The sequence below is a fragment of the Orbicella franksi genome, chromosome 5 (assembly GCF_964199315.1).
Source record: "Orbicella franksi chromosome 5, jaOrbFran1.1, whole genome shotgun sequence".
Lineage (NCBI taxonomy): Eukaryota > Metazoa > Cnidaria > Anthozoa > Scleractinia > Merulinidae > Orbicella > Orbicella franksi.
The window spans coordinates 14,777,501-14,797,400 of record NC_138149.1 but is presented as its reverse complement, the minus strand read 5'-3'; the positions used below and the strand labels follow the sequence as shown (position 1 = coordinate 14,797,400).

The 19,900-nt window shown below is 41.2% G+C and overlaps 3 protein-coding genes and 1 pseudogene across 7 annotated transcripts in view; all 4 read right to left on the bottom strand.

Moving 5' to 3' along the window:
• The window catches only part of LOC145486558 (uncharacterized), a 5,456-nt gene extending 4,060 nt beyond the window's left edge, over nt 1-1,396 (bottom strand). Inside the window, exon 1 of the mRNA XM_081465245.1 lies at nt 1-1,396. This exon is cut by the window's left edge and continues 4,060 nt beyond it. The gene's annotated coding sequence lies outside the window, so the exon portion shown is untranslated.
• LOC145486559 (uncharacterized) lies at nt 1,393-5,007 on the bottom strand. Of its 4 annotated transcripts, none has more exons than XR_014049303.1 (4): nt 4,909-5,007; nt 4,265-4,337; nt 3,576-4,143; nt 1,393-2,342 (listed from the first exon to the last, which is right to left on the bottom strand). XR_014049303.1 is itself a non-coding variant. In XM_081465248.1 (4 exons), exons 1-4 carry the CDS (start codon nt 5,005-5,007, stop codon nt 3,937-3,939), a joined length of 225 nt encoding a protein of 74 aa, XP_081321374.1. In that variant the 3' UTR covers nt 1,393-3,936. The 4 variants fall into 4 exon arrangements, 3 of the variants coding, with proteins under 3 accessions (XP_081321374.1, XP_081321373.1, XP_081321372.1); XM_081465248.1 differs by having other exon boundaries at nt 1,393-3,969; nt 4,124-4,143; XM_081465247.1 differs by having other exon boundaries at nt 1,393-4,143.
• A 5,813-nt stretch (nt 5,008-10,820) lies between these two features.
• Nucleotides 10,821-11,932, bottom strand: LOC145487794 (uncharacterized). Its single transcript, XM_081466597.1, has 2 exons — nt 11,583-11,932; nt 10,821-11,502 (listed from the first exon to the last, which is right to left on the bottom strand). Exons 1-2 carry the CDS (start codon nt 11,930-11,932, stop codon nt 10,821-10,823), a joined length of 1,032 nt encoding a protein of 343 aa, XP_081322723.1.
• A 1,048-nt stretch (nt 11,933-12,980) lies between these two features.
• LOC145488382 (uncharacterized) lies at nt 12,981-16,882 on the bottom strand (annotated as a pseudogene). Its single transcript, XR_014049498.1, has 2 exons — nt 16,469-16,882; nt 12,981-15,830 (listed from the first exon to the last, which is right to left on the bottom strand). The product of XR_014049498.1 is annotated as an uncharacterized LOC145488382 (transcript).
• Between the last annotated feature and the right edge of the window lie 3,018 nt (nt 16,883-19,900).

The window sequence follows — 19,900 nt, the reverse complement described above, 5'->3', positions numbered from 1 at the left end:
TGTGTAAACTGACATAATTTGTAAAATTCTTACAACAATGTAAGATGGCTAAAGTTATGTTGGACTGACAGTAAACTTTGTCCTTTTTAGATGTGCTTATGATTTCTAACTTTACACTTTTTGTGTGGCTAATCAGGACTGATTTCATCCACATCCGACTCTTCATCAAAGTCATTGTCACTCTCATCCTCAATATCACTGCTGCTATCCCATCAGTGTCATCTCCAGCAAATCTACAGGCTGCCAGTTTCCTTTTGTGTCTAGTTAACCAAGCATCCAGTTTTACAATGTCCAACTGGTCGAGGGCACTTTTTGGGACGGTGGGGAAAGAGTTGTGTTTACGACCTGAAGTAAACACAAATGGTCTTCGACTATGTATAAGTTCAATCATTTCCCTCTCGTCATCTTGCTTACTCAGAGATGTGTGAAGGGTGTAGTCAGGAGCAATTTGACACTGTCTATCAAAATTATCTGAAACACCTTTCAAACCACAAGAAGCTTTTGTAGCCCTCTCTACTGCTGTGAGTGTCTTGTTAGCTACAAGACCCTTCAGAAAAGTTTTGTGGCCTTTAACAAAGTGCTCTTGTTTAAGGTCATTGGCAACATTCTTCCCTTCACCACCTCTCCAGTTAACAAACTGTCCATGTATAATCCTAAGGGCTACTTTCTGAGTGTAAAGGGCCTTAACACATGTTGTAAACTGCATCATTTCAAATGCATACTTCATTCCTCTAGGTCTAGATCTGAAATAAAGCATTAAGAACAGCTTCGCCTAAATATCAACTAGACTTGGAAATAGCGAAAAAATCGAATTTCTTCAAACTCGCCCAGAATGAAGCCCTACGGGCACTAGTTACAAAAAATATTGTTTTAAGTTCAATAAATCAAAACTTATTTTTTTTACGCAATTTTTTCCTTTCGATGCCCCAATTTGGCCAAAATCGATCCAAAATGAGCGGCATATTCAGAGGCTCGTAAACTGAAAAGTAAAAATCTTCATAACAAACTGATTGCATGTTGTATTTGTACTTCCTTTCTTGTATATTTAGAGCTACACAGGTCGCGACGACTCTTGTATAAATCAGTATAAAGTATCAGCTAACATACTTCAAGTTCGCAAATTTCACTGGAATTCATGAACGGTCATTGACTTAAATTCCCAGCAAACAAGCTCTTGTGTCAAAATGCACCCTTTAGCTCCTTCTTTGACCCTGTAAGATTTCATATCTGGAAATAGTTTCTTGTAATAATGGTTTCGGATTGATATCACTAGAAAATGTTTCAAAATAACAAAGCATTTGCTTTTTTTCCGAGTTTTCTTGCAGTAATCGGTTTTGTTACGCTTGGGTCAAAGGTCACGTTTTCAGGAGGAAGTGCTGCGTTTAGTTCACTATTTCAGCGCTCGTGATTTTATTTACCCAAAAATTTTATTTCACTAATTTGAAGAAGAAACTATGCTCTTTTAGACCAAACTGGCTGTTTTGGGAAAAGCAATGTACCAGAACGCCTTTTTAGCATTTGAAAATAAGCTAAATGTAGACCTCTTGTTTAGGTGTCTTGGGTTGTTAATTCGGAAAAATCGTCAAATATTTTAGTTCTAATCAAATCGCAATCTGTTTAGCTCTAAACATACAAGAAATGAAGTACAAATACAATGTGCAATCAGTTTGTTATGAAGATTTTCACTTTTGAGTTTATGAGCCTCTGAATATTCCGCTCATTTTCGATCGATTTTGGCAGATCTGGGGCATCAAAAAGAAAAAATTGCGCAAAAAAATTAATGTTTGATTTATCGAACTTAAAACAATATGTTTGTAACTAGTGCCCATAGGGCTTCATTCTGGGCAAGTTTGAAGAAATTCGATTTTTTTGCTATTTCCAAGACTAGTTGATATTTAGGCGAAGCTGCTCTTAATAGTTTTGCATTTCTTAGATTACATTCACCATCCCCCTCCTTTTCTGTATCATGCAGTTGCATCAGTAATGTGCCAAGTTGTATCACGTGAGTACCTTCTCATCCTTCTGTGGATCCTGTGGTGGTACATTTGATATTGTAGGTTCTGGCTTGGTAAATGGTTCAGACTGAGGTTGTTGTTTGTTTTCCTCTTGACTTGCTTTGTTCTGACCACATAATGCTAAGAGGTTTTTCTGCCAAATCACGTACTGTCCAACATGCAGGCTGTGTGTGTTTCTTTCAGGACTTGCAGCCTCAACATGAGCTACATACACCAATGCAGTCTCAGTGTTGGTCACAATGTTGGGTGGAGGAGTTATTACCTTCCCCACTCCTAGTACTATAGGTCCCTGGTTAGGTACTTGTTGGAGAAGAGCGACAATGTGACCTGCAAAATGCATAACAGTGAATGCAAGATGCATTTTATTGTTGCTCAAAAAGTGTATCTTAGTACTACATGTATATATTAAATATTACAAATTTTTGAAACTTCTCAGCGATTAAGCCATCTGTATTACCATTAGTTTTATCTGGAGTGAAATACATGTAGCAGTTGTACCATGAAATCTTTAAATAATATCGTGAATTAAAAAGCCAATGACCTGTAACCAAAAAGAGCCAAAACCATTTGATTTTAGGGTATGCATAAATTTAACTTCATATAAAATGTAATCTATGTAATATGCACCTGGTTGGATGGGTGGTCTCTTTGCTCTGGTCAATGAATCTGTGTTTACTTCCCTTTGCTCTTGATCTTTTTGAAACAACAATGAGCCAAAAAAAATGCCTACGTGTAGTTGATTTAATTAGTGAGGTTTTAAATATGTTTTATCATGTATTATTATATGCATATTGTTTTGTACATTTATTAACTCATTTTCAAAATTATGAGTCGAGCTATTAAAAAAATTGTCTTTCACTTGGTGATGTCCCTGATTAATTATTACAAGTAACAGATTGGGTAAAAACTATTTTAATGTCCACAAAAAGTTTTGACATGGTCCAAGTGATTATATTGCATAATTTCAAAGTGTTTTGCGGGTGTTTAATTTATTTAACTTACCCTTACATGTAGCTGTCCCTTTCTCTCCCCATCTCTCTTGTCTGTTCCTGACAAGCCCCTTAAGTAATTAGTAGCTAGTGGCTGTCTCTTTCAGATCCGAGCCAACAGAAAATTATTGTTCCTTCTTAGGCTTGTCAGAAGTACCCAGCCACCAGCAAAAATCACTATCTACTTCATGATCTCCCCCAGCTACTCTACTTGCTAATCACCTGATTCTTTAAGCAAGATGGCAAAATCAGCCACCAACTCCAACAATAAAGCTGCCTACTTCAAAACTATGTAACAACTGCCTCTTTTTTCATTAACTGATAACCAAAAATGTTAACCTTAGCTAATGATTAACAAAATAATGCAGATAAAAACATGGCTCAATAATAAATTACATAAGTATTCAATTCTGAACCTGCTGAGTAGATGGGTGATTGCTGCAACCTGGGTTCTGCAGCAGCAGCTTCAGCCCCTTCTCTAAAATCCTGTACTCACCCCTGATACACCACGGGTTAGTAATTGATTGTCAAAAAAATAAATAAAACTTATTGTGACATTCTTTTCACACACCTTTTAGAAGTGTTTCTGTTCTTTCCAGTTTTTCTAACTGTGAAGCTTCTTCTGTGATACTTCCCTCATCAGGGGCATACACCTCAGTGAGTAGCTCCTGCGGCACTTCAAGATACTGCACAGCATCAGAATGCTTTGACTGATTGTATGGAACAATTGGTAGGTTGATGACAATAGATTTCTTTGCCACTTCTGCAGAGAAGCGATGCTTAATATGCTTAGGGATAAAAGATTCCAAGGAACTGAGATGGAAATAATTCTACCAGTATTCTGCTAACAAGGACAATGAACTCTTTTCTGAAAAGCTGAAGCTCACCCTTACAAAGCAAGTAATTGGAATTGCTGAAAGTGCTAATGTCATTCACCATCGGCTTTGTATCATCAAGCCCAGCACCTGAGATTCAATCAAGTGTTAAATAATGCGTTACCCAATGAAAATCATAGTTCCTATGATTTTTCAGGATGACATTTGCTAAAATTTTGAAATCAAAATTGTCAAATGTAGCTCTTAATTCCAGAGAACTGTCTTCCTTTGTTATGTCACAAACCTTTTGTACAAGCCCATCACCTGCAAAGAAAGGAAGAAAAAGTACTTAACTTACAAGAAGGAAAATAGCAATAATACATATATTTTATGCCCTTTAAAATAATTTATGATTTAAGAAAAACTGTTGTAAATGAATGCTTACCAATGGCATCCATAGTTTTCAAGTAATTTGCCCTTGACTGGCAGATACCAAGACTCCTCATTCTTTCAAAGGTCTGCATGGTACATATCGCAAGAAATAATAATAATAATAATAATAATAATAATAATAAACATAAATGTGAAACAAATTAATTAAAAGCTATACATCAGCACCTATAAAAACTTTTGAGATGATTGCTGAATGAAAATGTCTGTAAGTACCAGTAAGTCTTGACACAGTTTTCTTATAAAACTTTATCCCTAACAGAAGCTGAGGCATCTCTGTCTTAGACACTCTAGATTTTAAACTTCTCTGACCAAAAGCTGGACACCCCCAAGCAGACACTTCTATGTAGTCTCATTGGGTTTTACTTGTGGATAGGGAATGGTTATAATTACATTTTGATGAGAGGTAATGTACTTCTTGGAAAAAGTACAGCACAATACAGTTTACCACTAAATGATCAAATATATTGATAAACATCACCTTTGTCCCCCTTTTTTCTTGTATTTTTGAAAAAAATCCAACCATCTTTAGAGAAGAATTTTTCATTGTGTTTAGGGGAGGGTTTTACTTGCACTCTGCCACAATTCCTTTGGCCCCTTCTGTTTGAATATTTTGGATCTGCCCATGGTTAAATTTACCTTTTTGCTGCTGCGCCCAACTCCAAGAATAATTGTCGCAATTTTTTGGACCAAGCTAAGCTCTTGCCACCTCTGGTTCACCATCATTGCATAAACCATGCACACTGGAGGGACTCAAGCATCCACATTTTTCTTTAGTCTGGGAGCAGCCACTGTTGCAATGAAGTCTAGTATATCTGGTGGCCTGTTCTTCATTTCTTTCATAACATTGCACCACCCAACACTTTCCAAAGCTTCCACTGATGTGTCTTTAAGAACCGACGGCTCCCCACGAGTCCTTACACAGTGATTGGCATTGGTCATTGGTTTCTTTAAGTAGCTGTAACTTGACGGCCCCCTTGATGCTATCAACACTGAGAACTTCTTTGGCAATGTCCTCTGGTATGGCGTCTTTGCATGACTTGATGAGCTGGAAGGTCATTAATGAAAACAATTTTGTCCATTATGTTTCTTTTCTTAATTAAACTTGCATATAATATCAACAGGGGTAGTTTATTCAGACTTGGATGGAAATACCGGCGTAACAATTTTTTCAAAAAACGCACAACAAGTTCTTCTTTCCTGGAACTTTTTTTCACGAGCTCTGTTTAATTTATTTTAAATCTTAAAAATAATATTATAAAGCGAACCTGTGAGTTTCGAAGACCAGCATCCGTTAATATCTCCGAGGCCTGTTGTTTAATTCTTTGTCTGGACTCAAGGCACTTCTCACGCTTGCCACAGGTAAGGGAAGGATATCGCGCGTGTTTGTAGGAACTTGCTTGCCAGAGAAAAGTGAAGAAATCTGAACTCTCAACTCAGAGATGCACTCTTCATGAGCTGCTTGATCGGCCGGAGTCAAGGCGGTGGTGTCAAAGTGCCATGTCGTAAACTCAGTGGGAACTGTAGGCCTTTGTTTTCCAAGCAATTCTTGTGTTGGTGTTGAAGGCTTTCTGCCACGTTTAAGCCGAGCGTTATCTAAATCCACCAAATGGATTTCTTTTGATTGCGAGCAAATGTTTCGGAAGTCATTGATAGCTTTCACAAGTCCTGTGACCTTTTGGAAACATTTCCTGCAGATTTTTGTTGTTAGGCAATCTTCATCACTCTCTTGCACCTGGATCTTTCCCACTTCTTTTAGTTTCTTGATCACATTTTCCCTTTGAGCCGTTTTTCCAAACAAATCTATGTTATCATTTACATTGGACAAATAAGAATTGCAGCAACGGCAAATTTTGACCTTCCGATTGCACAGTTTTTTCGGTGTTTCGTCCATTTCCTTCACTGTTCCCTGCAGTGCTGTAAGTTTTCCCGTAAATTCATTACAGGTAGCATGTAATAAATTGACCAATCAGAAACGTTTTTATTGTTTCAATCATAAACCAATCAGAGCAGACTTTCTGGCCCAGTTTCCCAGAGCTCTTCTCGCTGTCCGTCATGCACAAAAGAGAAGAGCTCTGGGGTCGAGAATGAGCAAAGATTTTTCAAAGATGTCCAATTATGGCCGCAGATGTAGTGGAAAGGAGAATCACTACTTCGGGCCAGTGTGTACTGCATCTTCACAGACTAGCAAGCTTTCTCCAGAAGGAAAGGGTCCACAGAGGTCTATGTGCACCTCTTGCCATGGTTTGGCAGGTATCTCTGTTGGTCGAAGTGGCTTTGCTGTAGGCTTGTCTGCAACAGACTGGCAGGATAGGCAAGCCTTGACCATTGTTTCCACTTGGTTCACAATACCTGGCCACCATACTTTTTCTCTGACCATTTGTTTGGTCCGCACGATCCCTTGGTGCCCCTCGTGTGCATTAGAAAGGGTTGCCTGCCAAAGAGCACTCGGCATGACATTCCAAGAACCTTGCAGAATGACTCCATAGCTCGCACACAGTTCATCTTTAACCCGCGTATAGGGTTTGAGTTCTGGCGTGTCTGGCCACTTAGCACCATTCAAACAGCATTTCACTTGTTGCGGGATCGAATCTCCCTGAGTTGCACTGGCAATTTCTTCAAGGGTGAGTGCTTTTGGAACCGCATGTATTGTGATGCAATTAATGTATTCCTCGGCAGTGTTCCATTCACGAAACAGCTGGTTGTCCAGTGGCAATCGTGAGATTACATCAGCTGGGTTTGTCTTTCCCGCCATGTGAATGATGTTGAACCGGTATGGCTGCAAGCGAAGTGCCCATCATTCAATCCGAGGTGGAGGCTTGGACTTGGGGCTATAAATAATCTCCAGGGGCTTGTGATCAGTGTACAGAGTGAACGGTTTGCCGTACAAGTAGATGTGAAACCACTCACATGCCCACACAACTGCTAGAGCTTCCTTCTCAGTCTGCAAATACCTTCGCTCAACATCCGTCAGTGTGGGACTAGCATAGGCTACAGGACGAACAGTGCCATTGCTGCATTGGAGTAAAATTGCACCTAGCCCCACTGGGCTAGCATCCACTTTCAGCTCTGTGGCTGCTGCTTGATCATAATGTGCAACAACACAGTCACTGCTGAGAGCATCTTGAAGCTGATCAAAGGCATCCTTCTGGATCTTGCTGCACACCCACTCTGTGGGTGTGCCACTCTGGGTGTGATTACCCTCTGCTCTGCAAGGGTTTCAAAATTCGGAATGAAGTGCGCACAGTAATTGACCAGCCCAAGAAAACTTTGCACCTCTGCTGCATTTTGTGGTGGTCTTGCATTCTTCACTGCCTCCACTTTGTTTACATCTGGTGCTAAGCCATTGGCAGAAATCTGGAATCCAAAGAAGACCAATTCTGGTACGCTGAAAATAGACTTTTCCCAGTTAAGTGTAAGTCCCTTACTCTTAAGGCGTGAGAGTGTCAGATCCAAACTCTTGTCGTGACTCTTCTAATCAGAGCCATACACAATGATGTCATCGGAAATGTTCCGTGCTACGGGGATTCCTTAAAAGGTTTACTGGATCACATACTGGTACATTTCCGGTGCAGACGACAGGCCAAAGATTAAGCGTTTGTAGCCCTTAAGTCCATTGTGCGTTGAAAACGTCATAAGCACTCTCGATTCGAGGTGCAGTTCAACTTGGTGGTATCCCCATCGTAAATCGAGTTTTAAGAACACAGCAGCTCCATCGAGGGGAGCCAATGTTTCTTCAAGGGTTGGTATCAGATGACATTCTCTAATGACAGCTTTGTTTGCACGACGTATATCCACACAAACTCGCACATCGCCATTGGACTTTGGAATGGCCGCTAAAGGTGAAACCCATGGCGTTGGGCCCTCGACATCTTCAATAATATCGAGATCTTGTAACTCCTTTAGCTTTTTGTCCACATCTTTGTGAACATGAAATGGCACCCGACGCTGTGGTTGCGTAACCGGGGTGATCTCTGGGTCAACATGGATCTTTAACTGATAATCTCTCAGTTTGCTGACACTGCAAAATACTGCATCATGTTTGTCTACAATCGGTTGGGTAGAGCCCACTGTTATCTGGTTAATAGTGCTCGGGAGTTCAGGTCCAACTCGTAGCAAACCAAGCTCTGTTGCTGTTTTCTTGCCCAGAAGAGATCCCATGTTGAAATTCTCCACAATCACAAAGTCAGCACGTGTCTGAAGTTGAGGCATTGAAACATTTGCACTAAACGTTCCGTTGACAGGGAGTGGCGTTTCCGGTCCATAAGGATAAATTCTGACAGACGAATTCCTGAGCACAAATCCATTATCCATCAATCTGGTGAGCGTAGCACTGTCCAACACATTTACACTCGCACCCAAATCAATAATAACCGGAATCGATGTATTGTCAACAGTTACTGGGACAGTTGTAGCCTCTTTGTTTTCTCCGATTGCAAACAGATACTCGTCATCAGAGATCTCGGGTTCGGTTGTCACATACCAAAGTCCATTCCTTTGTGGCGTAGCACTCCGCAGAATTGTTTCTCTTGCAGCTTTTTGAGCGCTTTTGCAAAATGTCCTTGCTTGCCACAAGCACTGCATGTCTTGCCATTCGCAGGACACGAAGGATCCTTTGCGCAATGTCCCGCACAACTCCAACAGAAACATACAACCTGTTTTGTGCCTTTGCCCCTGCCGCTTGGATTCTTCAAATTCTTTCTATTGTTGTTTCTTGTTTGATGATCTGGGCCCCAAGACTTAGTAGAAATCTGGTTGAGTTGCTGCCCTGGCTGTTCAGAATTTGCTTCCATTGTAGTTGCGTACAGATTAGACACTTTTATCGATCGAGCAATGTCTAAGAGTCCGTCCAGTTTCAAGTCGGTTTTGCATAACAATTGATGGCAAAGATTGTGTGAGGCGCATTTATCAATGACTTGATCTCGAATCATCTCATCCACGTTGTCGAACTCACAGGTTTTCACAAGGCCTGGTAAACGAGTAACATAGGCCTCCATACCTTCGGTTGGCCCTTGTGTTACCTGACAAAATGCATGTCACTCAAATGGAATGTTTTTCTTTGGCTCAAAATATGCAGTCAGTTTGGCCAGTGCCGTATCATAGTCCTCTCAAGTACCACTGAGAGTTTCAAAAACCGTCTGAACTTTGACACCTGCCAAATGTAAGAGCACAGCACGCTTTTGCTTCTTGTCGGTAATATTCGACGCATTAAGAAAGTATTGCAAACCTTTTACCCATTTCAATCAGCGCTGCCCGAGCATCGTTTGGTCACTTGTAGCTGAGAAAGGTTGGACGGCAGGTAATTCTAATGCAGTTGCCATCTCGTCACCCTGATCCTTGTGATCACAGTGTGGCATGAAGTCCGAGCATCCTCGTTGCCAAATTTAGTGTTACACACCATGGAATAAGCAGTAAAACACACTTCATTGACATTGCAGTTAATTTTATTATAAAATTCTCCCAACCTTATACACAGCAATCATGTGCTTCTAGATCATCAGATTATGTCAATCAAACTCTTATATTACATAACAGTAATTGGCGCAAACACTAAAGACCTTAAACAAGCATATTTTTTTTTGGCACTCCGAATAAAAGTAAACATTTATATCAAAATTTGATAAGCCCTTGATTTGTAGAAAAAAAAGGAGGAGGAAGGAAAAAACAATAACATTAAGACAAGTCTGATATAATTTTGTGATTCAGCTTTTGTTGTTTCCACTCCATTTTTTTGGAATTTGATGAAAGGTGTAATGTGCCTTCTGTTTACAATAAGACGGTCTCGAGTGATCTAGCTCTCATACCTGCTATCTTTCATGCTTCCCTCATTGCTGGTACTAATATCATTTTTCTGATTTTTTGTACAGCCAGAGGCAGGTCCTCGGCAAGGCTAGAACAACTGCCTTTTAGGTTTTATCTTTGTTGCCAAACCAGGTCTCAATCTTCTCGATAAGTGAAATGCGCAATGACCGGTCTGGGCCTTCCACTACTTTGTTTAGACGGTGCACGCTACAGAATTGCATTGAATTGACTAAATCCTCACTAATCTTCAAAGCAGACAACATCACATTTTTGACTTGAGTTGTACAGTTCTCTCTCTTACTTATTGAATTTGAAGTCATGATAAGATAACAATAATTAATGTCAATTATTTACATTTATTCTGTATCTCCTTCTGCATGGTCATCAAATTCCACACGATTTCGTTCTGCTTCCAATCCCCCCTCAGTGTGAGCTAAATGCTGTAGATGACATTGGCTTTGCCTCACTGGATGCAGATGTGAAAGTTCCCTGTTAGAAGTCAGGACCTGACCATCTACATTTCTCATCACTCTCCTTCTATGTTGCATAGCTGTGAGTTCCACCTTGTGGACGTCTGTTTGTTGATCACCATCATCATTACTGTCTGAATCCACACCTCTTTCCTCAACACATGACTCCACTAAATTCAACTCTTGCCTAAGAGCATCAGACATCATCCAGTTTGTTGCAATACTCATTTGTTAATGTGTACACTACATGTCCATTTTGCCAATCTGAATTCAGTTCCTTCACTGGCACAACAACTGGAATTTGTTGTCCTTGATAATGCTACCAAAGTAGACCTTCACTGAATCTGGTAGAAGAATTAAATGATTTGCAGAGGTAGACTCATCATATGTGTGTTCATTGAGCCAAAATCCAAAATCTCTATTCAAATATCCAAAATCTCTATTCAATGCATGTGGCTTGTTGACCTGGAGAAGCCACCATTTATCAGCACTGGGGATTTCATTATCTGTCCCTGGGTTCACTGCTACAATATCCCCAGGAACAAATAAATAATCAGTGGATGGGACACGGCCAATCTCTGTGGTGTTTTCTCCTCTCCTAATTTCAAGTGCTCTCACCAGTTCATCAAATGCCGGGAAGCAAAGTTGACACCCATCTAAACCTCCTTGCAAGAGCATATCTTTTTGAGTGGTCACACAAGGGCCATACCCACATTTGTACCTACACAAGTCCCTGATGTTCTGGGATGGTCTGGCTTTCGTCAAGACATTAAGCATTCTTGCCACCTTTGGGTCCTCTTCTGTTTGCTCATTGGTCACCAGCTGCTGTTGAGGACAAAACTGTTTGCTCCATTGCTGGTACTGTGTAACAGTTTTCACAGAAGACAATCTGGAATTGTGGCTGGGCTGGTAAGCACTGAATGTGTTAGTGTGATAGGCATGTGGGCACTGACAAGTTCCACTTCATGGTGACCTTTGCTGTGCACATACTGTTGAACAGTAGGATGTCTGTTCTGGCCTTTTGGTTTGTGTTTTGCAAACCCATGCTCCTTAGGGGATTCATTCACAAAGGCATAGAGGTTTAAATAATTTAAAACATGATTCTCTTCTAACAACTCAAGTGATTGGATATGAGCTTCTAAACCCTTTACAGTCTCTGCAAAGCCTTGAACTGAGGCATGGTACACAGTCCCCTCAGGGCCAGCTGTTGCCATTTTGAGATGCTCTCTCCGCTGGGCTACCAAGCTCTCTAAGTAAGCTAATGAATCTATGAGCTTGTTGGTGCCTTCCACAAATGGGGATGTGGGATTCTTTCCAAGCTGAGCCAAATGGTTTTCTTCCTTTTTGGGGAGAAATCCAATCACGTGGTAAATTTCTCTTACCTTGGCCATAAAGTTACATGCAAAGTTCACAGCAGTGCAAATCTTAATGCAGCCATTTTGGCTTCCACCAAAGCAAGGAAAATGGCACTGCCAAAGTCAAAGCACAGTCCTGTGGGCTCTGAAAGTTGTGCTTTGGCAGCAGGACCATCGGAGCAACCAATAGTTCCATTTCCAACTGTGAGCTTAACCTTGTAGGTTCCATTTAGGTCTTTTTGAAGAAATTTTGTGTACTTGGACATCAGTCACACCAAGATCCCCATTTGATGACAAATTTACGTCCAAAGCTTGCTTAAGAGCAATCGTCCCAAAATTTCGCCTAGAGGTATGCAAAATGAAAAAATTGAAAATCCCCAAACTTTGCCAGGATATAGGTCTGGATGAACTATTTCTAGAAAAAATACTGTAAGTTCGATTAGATTTTTATTTTACGCGAACGGCGACAAAATCGGTTTGGCGGCTCCCACATCAGTTTCACGAGCTCCAAACAACGCATTATTTGAGCTTCACTTAAAAATAAACAAAACGATAAATCTGGTCATTGAATATCTTAATGAAAAGAACACATGTTTACGAACAGTCTGAAATATTATTTGTCCGATTCCATTGCAAACTGAATTTTGGGCGATTTTTGCTTTTCTTCAATATTTCACTCATTTTGGCGGACAAAAAAAAGGCAAAATTGACAGGGTAAAATAGCACCTTGGTACATGGCATGGAGTTACATCAAGTTAATCCAGCGAAAGAACAGGGTTTCTTCAAATAACTGCAATAAAATTTTTGGGCTACTAAAAATGCGAAATTTTAGGGCGCCAGACAAAAGTGGCACAAAGGACAAAACACGCCATTCCTTGTCACGCAATTAGGGGTGAAAAATCAACAATGCACTCGTGGAAAAGACAATAGTCCAGTTTTTTGGCATAAAATCGTTACTATTCCGAATAAAAAGCTACTTTCTATTAATATTTGTCCTGTCTACTGCTCAGGTTGCCTGATATTTAAACTTTTAGCGATTATTTTTCGAATCAAAATACAAAATCCTCATGTTTCGAACGGCAGAGGACGGATAGAATTTGTAAATTGTAATAAACCGTAAAATCGATACTTTGCCGTATTTATACTTCAATTTGAGTATTGTAGTTAATCTGTACATACAATCTATCAGCGCCAAGCATGGACTGCATGTGTACTGGCTTCACAAGTTGTTGCCGTTAACTGCCAACCGCTGCAAACGGTGAGAATTGCGTGACAGACTACTGAACGCCCACATACCTTGTACGTGTTCTGCAGTTCAAACCCTATTGTCCCTATCAAACGGCCACCCTTGGGGAAATGGATTTTGGGACTTCGATTACCGGCCGCCTAAAAGGGGTGGCCGTTTAATACGTGGCCGCTTAATAGGGGTTCGACTGTAATTAAAAAAAGTGGTCGTCACACTTCCTTTATTTTTAGTACAATTTTGTTGCGAACCTCAATACTGGAATAGTTTTTTTCTATTTTTGTTTAATAATTATTTCACAAGATACGTCTACACCTACTCCACTGCGCTGGGCCTGTTAATCATGAACATCCTGACAGATTTGGTGGCTATAGGCTATTAGCTCGAAGTTGTTTTGTGGCCAAACTAGTGTGAAAAACTAAAACTAAATGACGGAGGCATGGGTAATGGTCTGGTTACCCTAATTGATGTATGTAACATCTGAATGTACACAAAAATTTAAGGCAGTTATGCACACGAGCACGATCTCACAAGCTCTTCAATTAATTGAACATAGAGCGTTTTTAGCCTTGGTGGAAGATTGTCAATTTCCATTTCAAAGTGGCTGCATATTATGCGCAAAATAGGGACACTGAGCTTGGTTAGCTTATTTCTTGCATACAGCTCACAGGGATTGTATGTATCGTAAGTGATCGGGTGGGTCGGCCGACACTCTTCAAGAATGTGCGCACGGGCGGAGGAGTACGCCTCTTGCTCTGCAACAGCTTGACCGTCCCACTCGTCTGCAACATCGTGACTTCCTTGCCTGAATTTTGCCGCCATTCTTGAAAAATAAGATTTTATTTGCTGTGGCGCTAGGAATTCGTCTACAGTGAATCTGCGGCTCCCGTCTTCATGTTTTACATGTCTCATATCTTGAGCCACCTGTGCGGGGTCTGCTTTGAATCCTGTCTGTTCTCCTATTTTAAATTTCTCGTCTAGGTAGGCCTTCTGCTTAGCACTGAAACGGGCAGCCTTCTTCGTAGATCGCAATGCCCAGCCCTGCGGTAACGCCTGAACACTTTGCTCCGAAAGCTCAGAACCGGCAATAAATGGCCGTGCGCTTTATCCTTCCTGTTGTTTTTCAGCGTAAAGAATCTTTGCCTTGTCGAGGAGGGAGTGTCTTTCCTCTACAAATTTGCACTTGCCATAATGCATATGCCGCTCCAGGTTACAATGGCGCTGAAAAGTACTCACGCATCCTTCAACTGGACAGGAAAAAAGACCAGCGTGTTCGTTGTCAGCAGATGCAATGTTTTGCTCTCCTTGAACGGTGTTTTCTGGATTGTCTTCAACAGGAAACCGCGTGTTATCAAACAAAGAGACGTTTTGGAAGTCTCCAGGAGAAAAGGAACTCTCGGGGAATACTGAATCCTTCACTGAACCCACTTGGACTAATGAAAAGAGAGCATAAAAAATACCTAAACAAGACAAGACACGAGATTTTGTTGCATTTTGTGGCAATGGCATTTGAAATAAAAGCGCCTTCAGTAATAAGGGTATAAACCGAACCTAAGATTCTTCAAGTAATTACATTAGCGGTAACCCTGATATATTACGAGCAGCCCTTACTTAGTCCTTCGAGCGTGACGCGAAAAAAAAGTGCGCGAGAAAATAAAAATTTGGTAAAAGTAAGCAAGAAATATATATATTTTTTACCTTGCAACTGAGACCATGGTATGGTCTTTCCTTCTCCCACATCAAATGCCTTCCATACAGTCAGACATTCCTCTCCATAATGGAAATTATTTAAGTTGCTCACTCCTTCCAGTTTCCCCTGCAACGAGATTGGATGCTGCTTTGTGGAATCAATCAAGGTAACTCGGACACCTCTGACACCACCATGAGATAGAATAGCTCGTTTCAGATCATCCGCAGAGATTACATCATGGCCTTCATTGATATAGCGAAGAACGTGTGCTTTGATCGTTGCTGCTCTTCTGTGGCATGGACCCTTACCGCCTTGGGGGTCGCTGAAGTCCACTCTCTAAACTTTTATATCAGTCGCTTCTTTCATAAGTCGGCAAGCAGCTAACATGGTGAAGCTGTGGTAACATCCGGCGTTGTCTTGTCGGAGAAAGGCAGTCTTAATCTCCGGATGTTTTTTCTTGAGTTGTTGGAGTGTGTGTCGTATGTGCTGACCACCACGTTGCTGTCTTGACTGCAGTTCTCGACTATGTGAACAAACGCTTGGTGCTGCAGCTTGTCGGCAATCTTGCGGGCAACAACACTAATGTGCCAAGAAATCTCTCTTTTGCCAAACCAATCAGCTTGCGTTTCCCTGTACTTTTGTGGCAGGAACTTCATGGCCCAGTCCTGTGTGATGAGAACTGAAGACGTTTCCAGGTTTTCTAGAAGACTCATTCTTGCCTTGTCCTGCTGAATTGATCTCAACTGATGAGCTTTCCATGATTCAATTGCCTGATAGGCTTGTTGAAGTGTGTACATCAAGTCATCCCGGTCTTCGTCTCTCAACTCGGAGGATCTTAATGAAGACTCAATTTCCATCATTATGGATTTCAGCTGGTCACAAGAAGGACAGCACTTGTCATGGGAATGGTCACACGCCACACGGAGACAGTCCTCTTTAGGGTCACTTAGAGCGTGCGTGCTGCAATCATCTGGAACGTGTGAGGCTGCTGTAATATGGACCTTAACCATTTAAGAAAAATGTGACAGAAGATCAGTATAAAAAATGATATGTTGTACAGTGTATATACACACCATGAAAACGGAACAACAGAATACTTTACACGCGTTTCCCCTTTTTTGAGTTTCCCTTCATGAAGAGCGAAGGAGTGCTCCGCCATAAGCTATGAGCTATATTAGAATTTGCCATCCAAAGATTGAGGATTTTTAGCTGCTTTACTATGAACTAGAGTCAAAATATTAGCCATTTTGTTTGAAATGTCTTGAAGGGGTAAAAGCTTCTAAAAGAGCCTCGAGAACGTCTGTGTTGATCTCGTTTTGACTTATTTAGAGACATAATGTCCGGTATTATGATTGATTTACTTTATAATAATAGACCCATCTTCCAGTACTGCCCGCTGTCCCCATTTCAGTTTAGAGTTGTAACTGATTTATTTTGGTCGCTTGGAGTAAATCTAAATCTATTTAGAGCTGATTCCATACGTTCACGGATGTATAGTTCGCGCGTTTCGGAGGCAAGGTAACACCTTATAAGAAGTATCTCGTTCCGAGTGAGTACCCTGTCTCCAATAAATAAGTAAACTCATTTCCCTACTTGAATGACTTACAAAGAAAAATGAAGCATGCATGGCGATACTTACTTTGTAGTCTGTTTTGAAGTACTGTTTTCCCTCCTTCAGTGCCTGCTGGCATCTAAGGACCCACTGTCTCTCACCCAGTTTTTCAACAATTGCCACCAGATCGTCAAAAGCTTTCGCTCCCTCAGCCGCAAAGTAGTCCAGTCCATGAAGTGACTTTCTCACTGTGGCGGTACATGATGACAATATACGCAACATTGTCGAGGTGCTGAAAGGTGTGAAGTTGGTCTCCAAGCAAAACTGACTATACTGGTCAGTTATTCGCTGAGGAATCATATATCTAATGGTATTCGGAGTTTCGAGGATCTTGCCGTTTGTTAAGTACAAGTAGCGTTGGCCAAATGGTAAATCTTGTGCAACGTGTGCACTAGTTATGAAACACAGGAAGTGATCTAACTGTGATTCGTCCACACGCATTCTTGGGCTTTTAGAGGCAGGTAAAGGAACACCGCGCCCGTGGTGGATTGTGTGCTGTCGTGCAGTTTTGATTCGATACTCAGTATCGCCTGGTATGAACTGCTGGATTACTGAATATGGAATCAGATCAGCTATTACTGACAATATCTGTCGGCGTGTCCCAACTATTGGCGTTCTGATATGTCTCTGCTAAGACTTCCAGATACTTCTGATCGGCTGAAGTTTGGGGTGTTGTGCACAGGGATGCTTCCACTGACTGTGAACTCTTCAGTGCTTGCCACAACGACGCAGGGTTTCCAGGAGAGATGACCTCCAATGACGCCACGACAGCATCTTTTGCTTTCGAGATGCGAACATTCTTGGTGCGTAGGCTTAACTGATCCCAGCGCTTTTTGGGTTAATTTATAGTTCCTTTGCCGCTGACGCTACGAAACTCGTTTAACTTCAAGCGACAAAGGGTCTGGTTTTCATAGTTGCTGGAGGAATCACTGGCGCTGCTAGTACCAGTACTTTCTGTTGTGTATGGGCTGTCATCTGATGTCACAATTGATAGGTTTCTCAGAGCCTGAGACAGTCCAGTGGTGCTTTCGTTTTCCTGAAACAAAATGAATTTGAATTTGAAAATATATACCTATGAGAAAAAACACACACGCACAAGAAAATGCAATATTCCAAAACAAACTTGTGGCCTGCGCATGTGAACAAGGTCTCTCGGCAGCTTGCCGGGCAGAGTGTTAGAAGTGTGGCCTTGTCAGCACAAGGCGCAGTCGCGAGGAGAATGGGAACGAGATCCGCCTTCCCGCACGAAAAACATTTCCTTCCCGCGAGCAATAAAGCCACTTACGCAGGCCAGGTGCAGGTAGTAACATAAATGATCTGCTTGTAGGCTCGGCCATTACATTTACTGGGTCACTTTCTGCTGAATCCAAGGGCGATGAAATACCCTTTGTTTCTTGCTCACCCGCTTGTGGGATCGCGGCGATCTCCTTAGTTGAGACAGTTGACATGGATGGCGCTTCAAACTGAGTGGATTTTGACTCTTTGGTTAGAAACAGCCGACAGCGCTTACAAATTGCTGGAAACAAGAAAATTAGGGCAATAAATAGACAAAAACATGCTAGGTCTAAAACAAAAATTCAGGTCAATGCACTGAAAAAAAATTGACTTACGCGAAGCAACTGGAACAAGCACAGAAGTGAGTCTATAAAGTAGCTGAGATTGTGGAATTGTGACTCCTTGGTCTCCTTTTAATTCTTTCTTCTTATGGACACTCCAGTCTGGCGGGACTGAACATAACTTTTTTTGACAACGCCATCTAATTCCATATGCATCTCGTTGTCGTGGACAAATTGACATTTTCAAATGATGCTCTTTTATCTCGAAAATCCCTGAAAATTTAAAGATAATTTACATGCGTTTATCATTCAACAAGGTGTCATTCGCGACTCAATTCATCATCAGTGATGTTTACCCAAATGTCTGGAAATCATTTCGTTTTAAAGTTTCACCCACCTGTATACCTTATATCTGCGCTGGGGGTTTCATAACTGCTACGCGAAATTCTGTACATCTGACTGGTAATACTTTCACGAAAAAACAGTTCCTTTTCGCTTTTACTAACAAGATAAATATAATGCACTTGTCACTGGAAACCCCCAACCCCCAACCCGGGAAAACATAGGGCATGGGTGGGGCTTTGTGGGGGCTTTGACTCTGCCCTTCTCAAGGGAGTGGGGGATAATTCATTTTTTTTCCCTTTGCATTCCCAGGGAGGCGGGGAATTAGTACATTTTGGCCTTTGCTTTCCTGATGGGGTTGGGGATAAGAATATTTTAGTCTGTTGCCGTGTCCAAGCAGGGAGGAGTAACAGAAAGGTCACTTAACAACCCGGTACGAAAGAGGTCTGGGACAACAGCCTAGTAACGTGGATCAGTCATCTTCACCTTGTGATGGTAAGTTTATTTGCACGCAATTAAAAAATAATCCTCATGTTGCGACCTCTTATTTTGCTAGCTAGTATTAGTAGTGTCCAGTGACAGGAGCGTGCATAACTCGGGGAAAAACCGAAGCAAAACTACAAGGCATTGCCTTACTTCAATAACCATCTCGACTTATTTCATTGTTTATACCTTGCATAACGTCTACACAATTTATGAGAAATATTGACATGTTACTTGCTCTTGCCAGAAGAAGATTTGCCTCCGTTTGTAAAGTTGAATCAAAGCAGTCGAAGAACTTCAAATGACTCTTGATGTTTCTTCCGCATCTTTCTATCGTTTCACACAGAATTTACTGGGTTGGAACTACTGCATCCACACGGCCCTCCAACAAGTTCAGAGTAGCCACAGGTTGCCATTTCTTAACGTGTATCATGCAACTGTACAAACGCAGCACAGATTATCGAGTCTGAAGTAATCTGATTATGTGTTGTTGGGTGGTTTCGACGTTTTTTCGTGGATATCGAAAGCGAAATTAAAGTGTTCGTATCAGTCATTGCGTGCTAAGTACTTGATGATTCCCGGACGCACACGATTATACCCACGTGTAAATTTTTTTCCTATCTATTAAAATGTGGGCAGCTTACAGCTTTAAAAGCAGGATAACTTTACATGTACGAGTAAAAGCACAAAATTTCCAAAAAAAAAAAAAAAAAGACATTAAATGTTCTGCACTAATCAAGATGTCAAGAAGTTCCAGACAAATGATCAGATAAGCTTTGAAAGCTTATCTGACGAAGCGTCAAAACATGTCTCAACAGATTAGTCATGATTAGTAAATGCAATAGAGGAGGAAAAGAATAAAGGAAAAAAAATCTCTTAAAAGAGAATTCAAGGATAATTTGAGGTCCCCGAACAAAATTGCCGTGTGCCACGAATTTAAAGGACGAGTATTTGTGTTTCGTGCCCATTTCGCGAGCAGCGGGGGGCAGTTAACGGCAACAACTTGTGAAGCCAATACACATGCAGTCCGTGCTTGACGCTGATAGATGGTATGTACAGATTAACTACAATAGTATAA

Coding starts and splice junctions, on each gene's coding strand:
- LOC145487794 (XM_081466597.1), bottom strand. CDS start 11,932: ATGGCCAAGGTAAGAGAAATTTACCACGTGATTGGATTTCTCCCCAAA. Junction 11,503..11,582: donor GAATCCCCTAAGGAGCATGG/GTTTGCAAAACA, acceptor GTCACCATGAAG/TGGAACTTGTCAGTGCCCAC.
- LOC145486559 (XM_081465246.1), bottom strand. CDS start 2,376: ATGCATCTTGCATTCACTGTTATGCATTTTGCAGGTCACATTGTCGCT.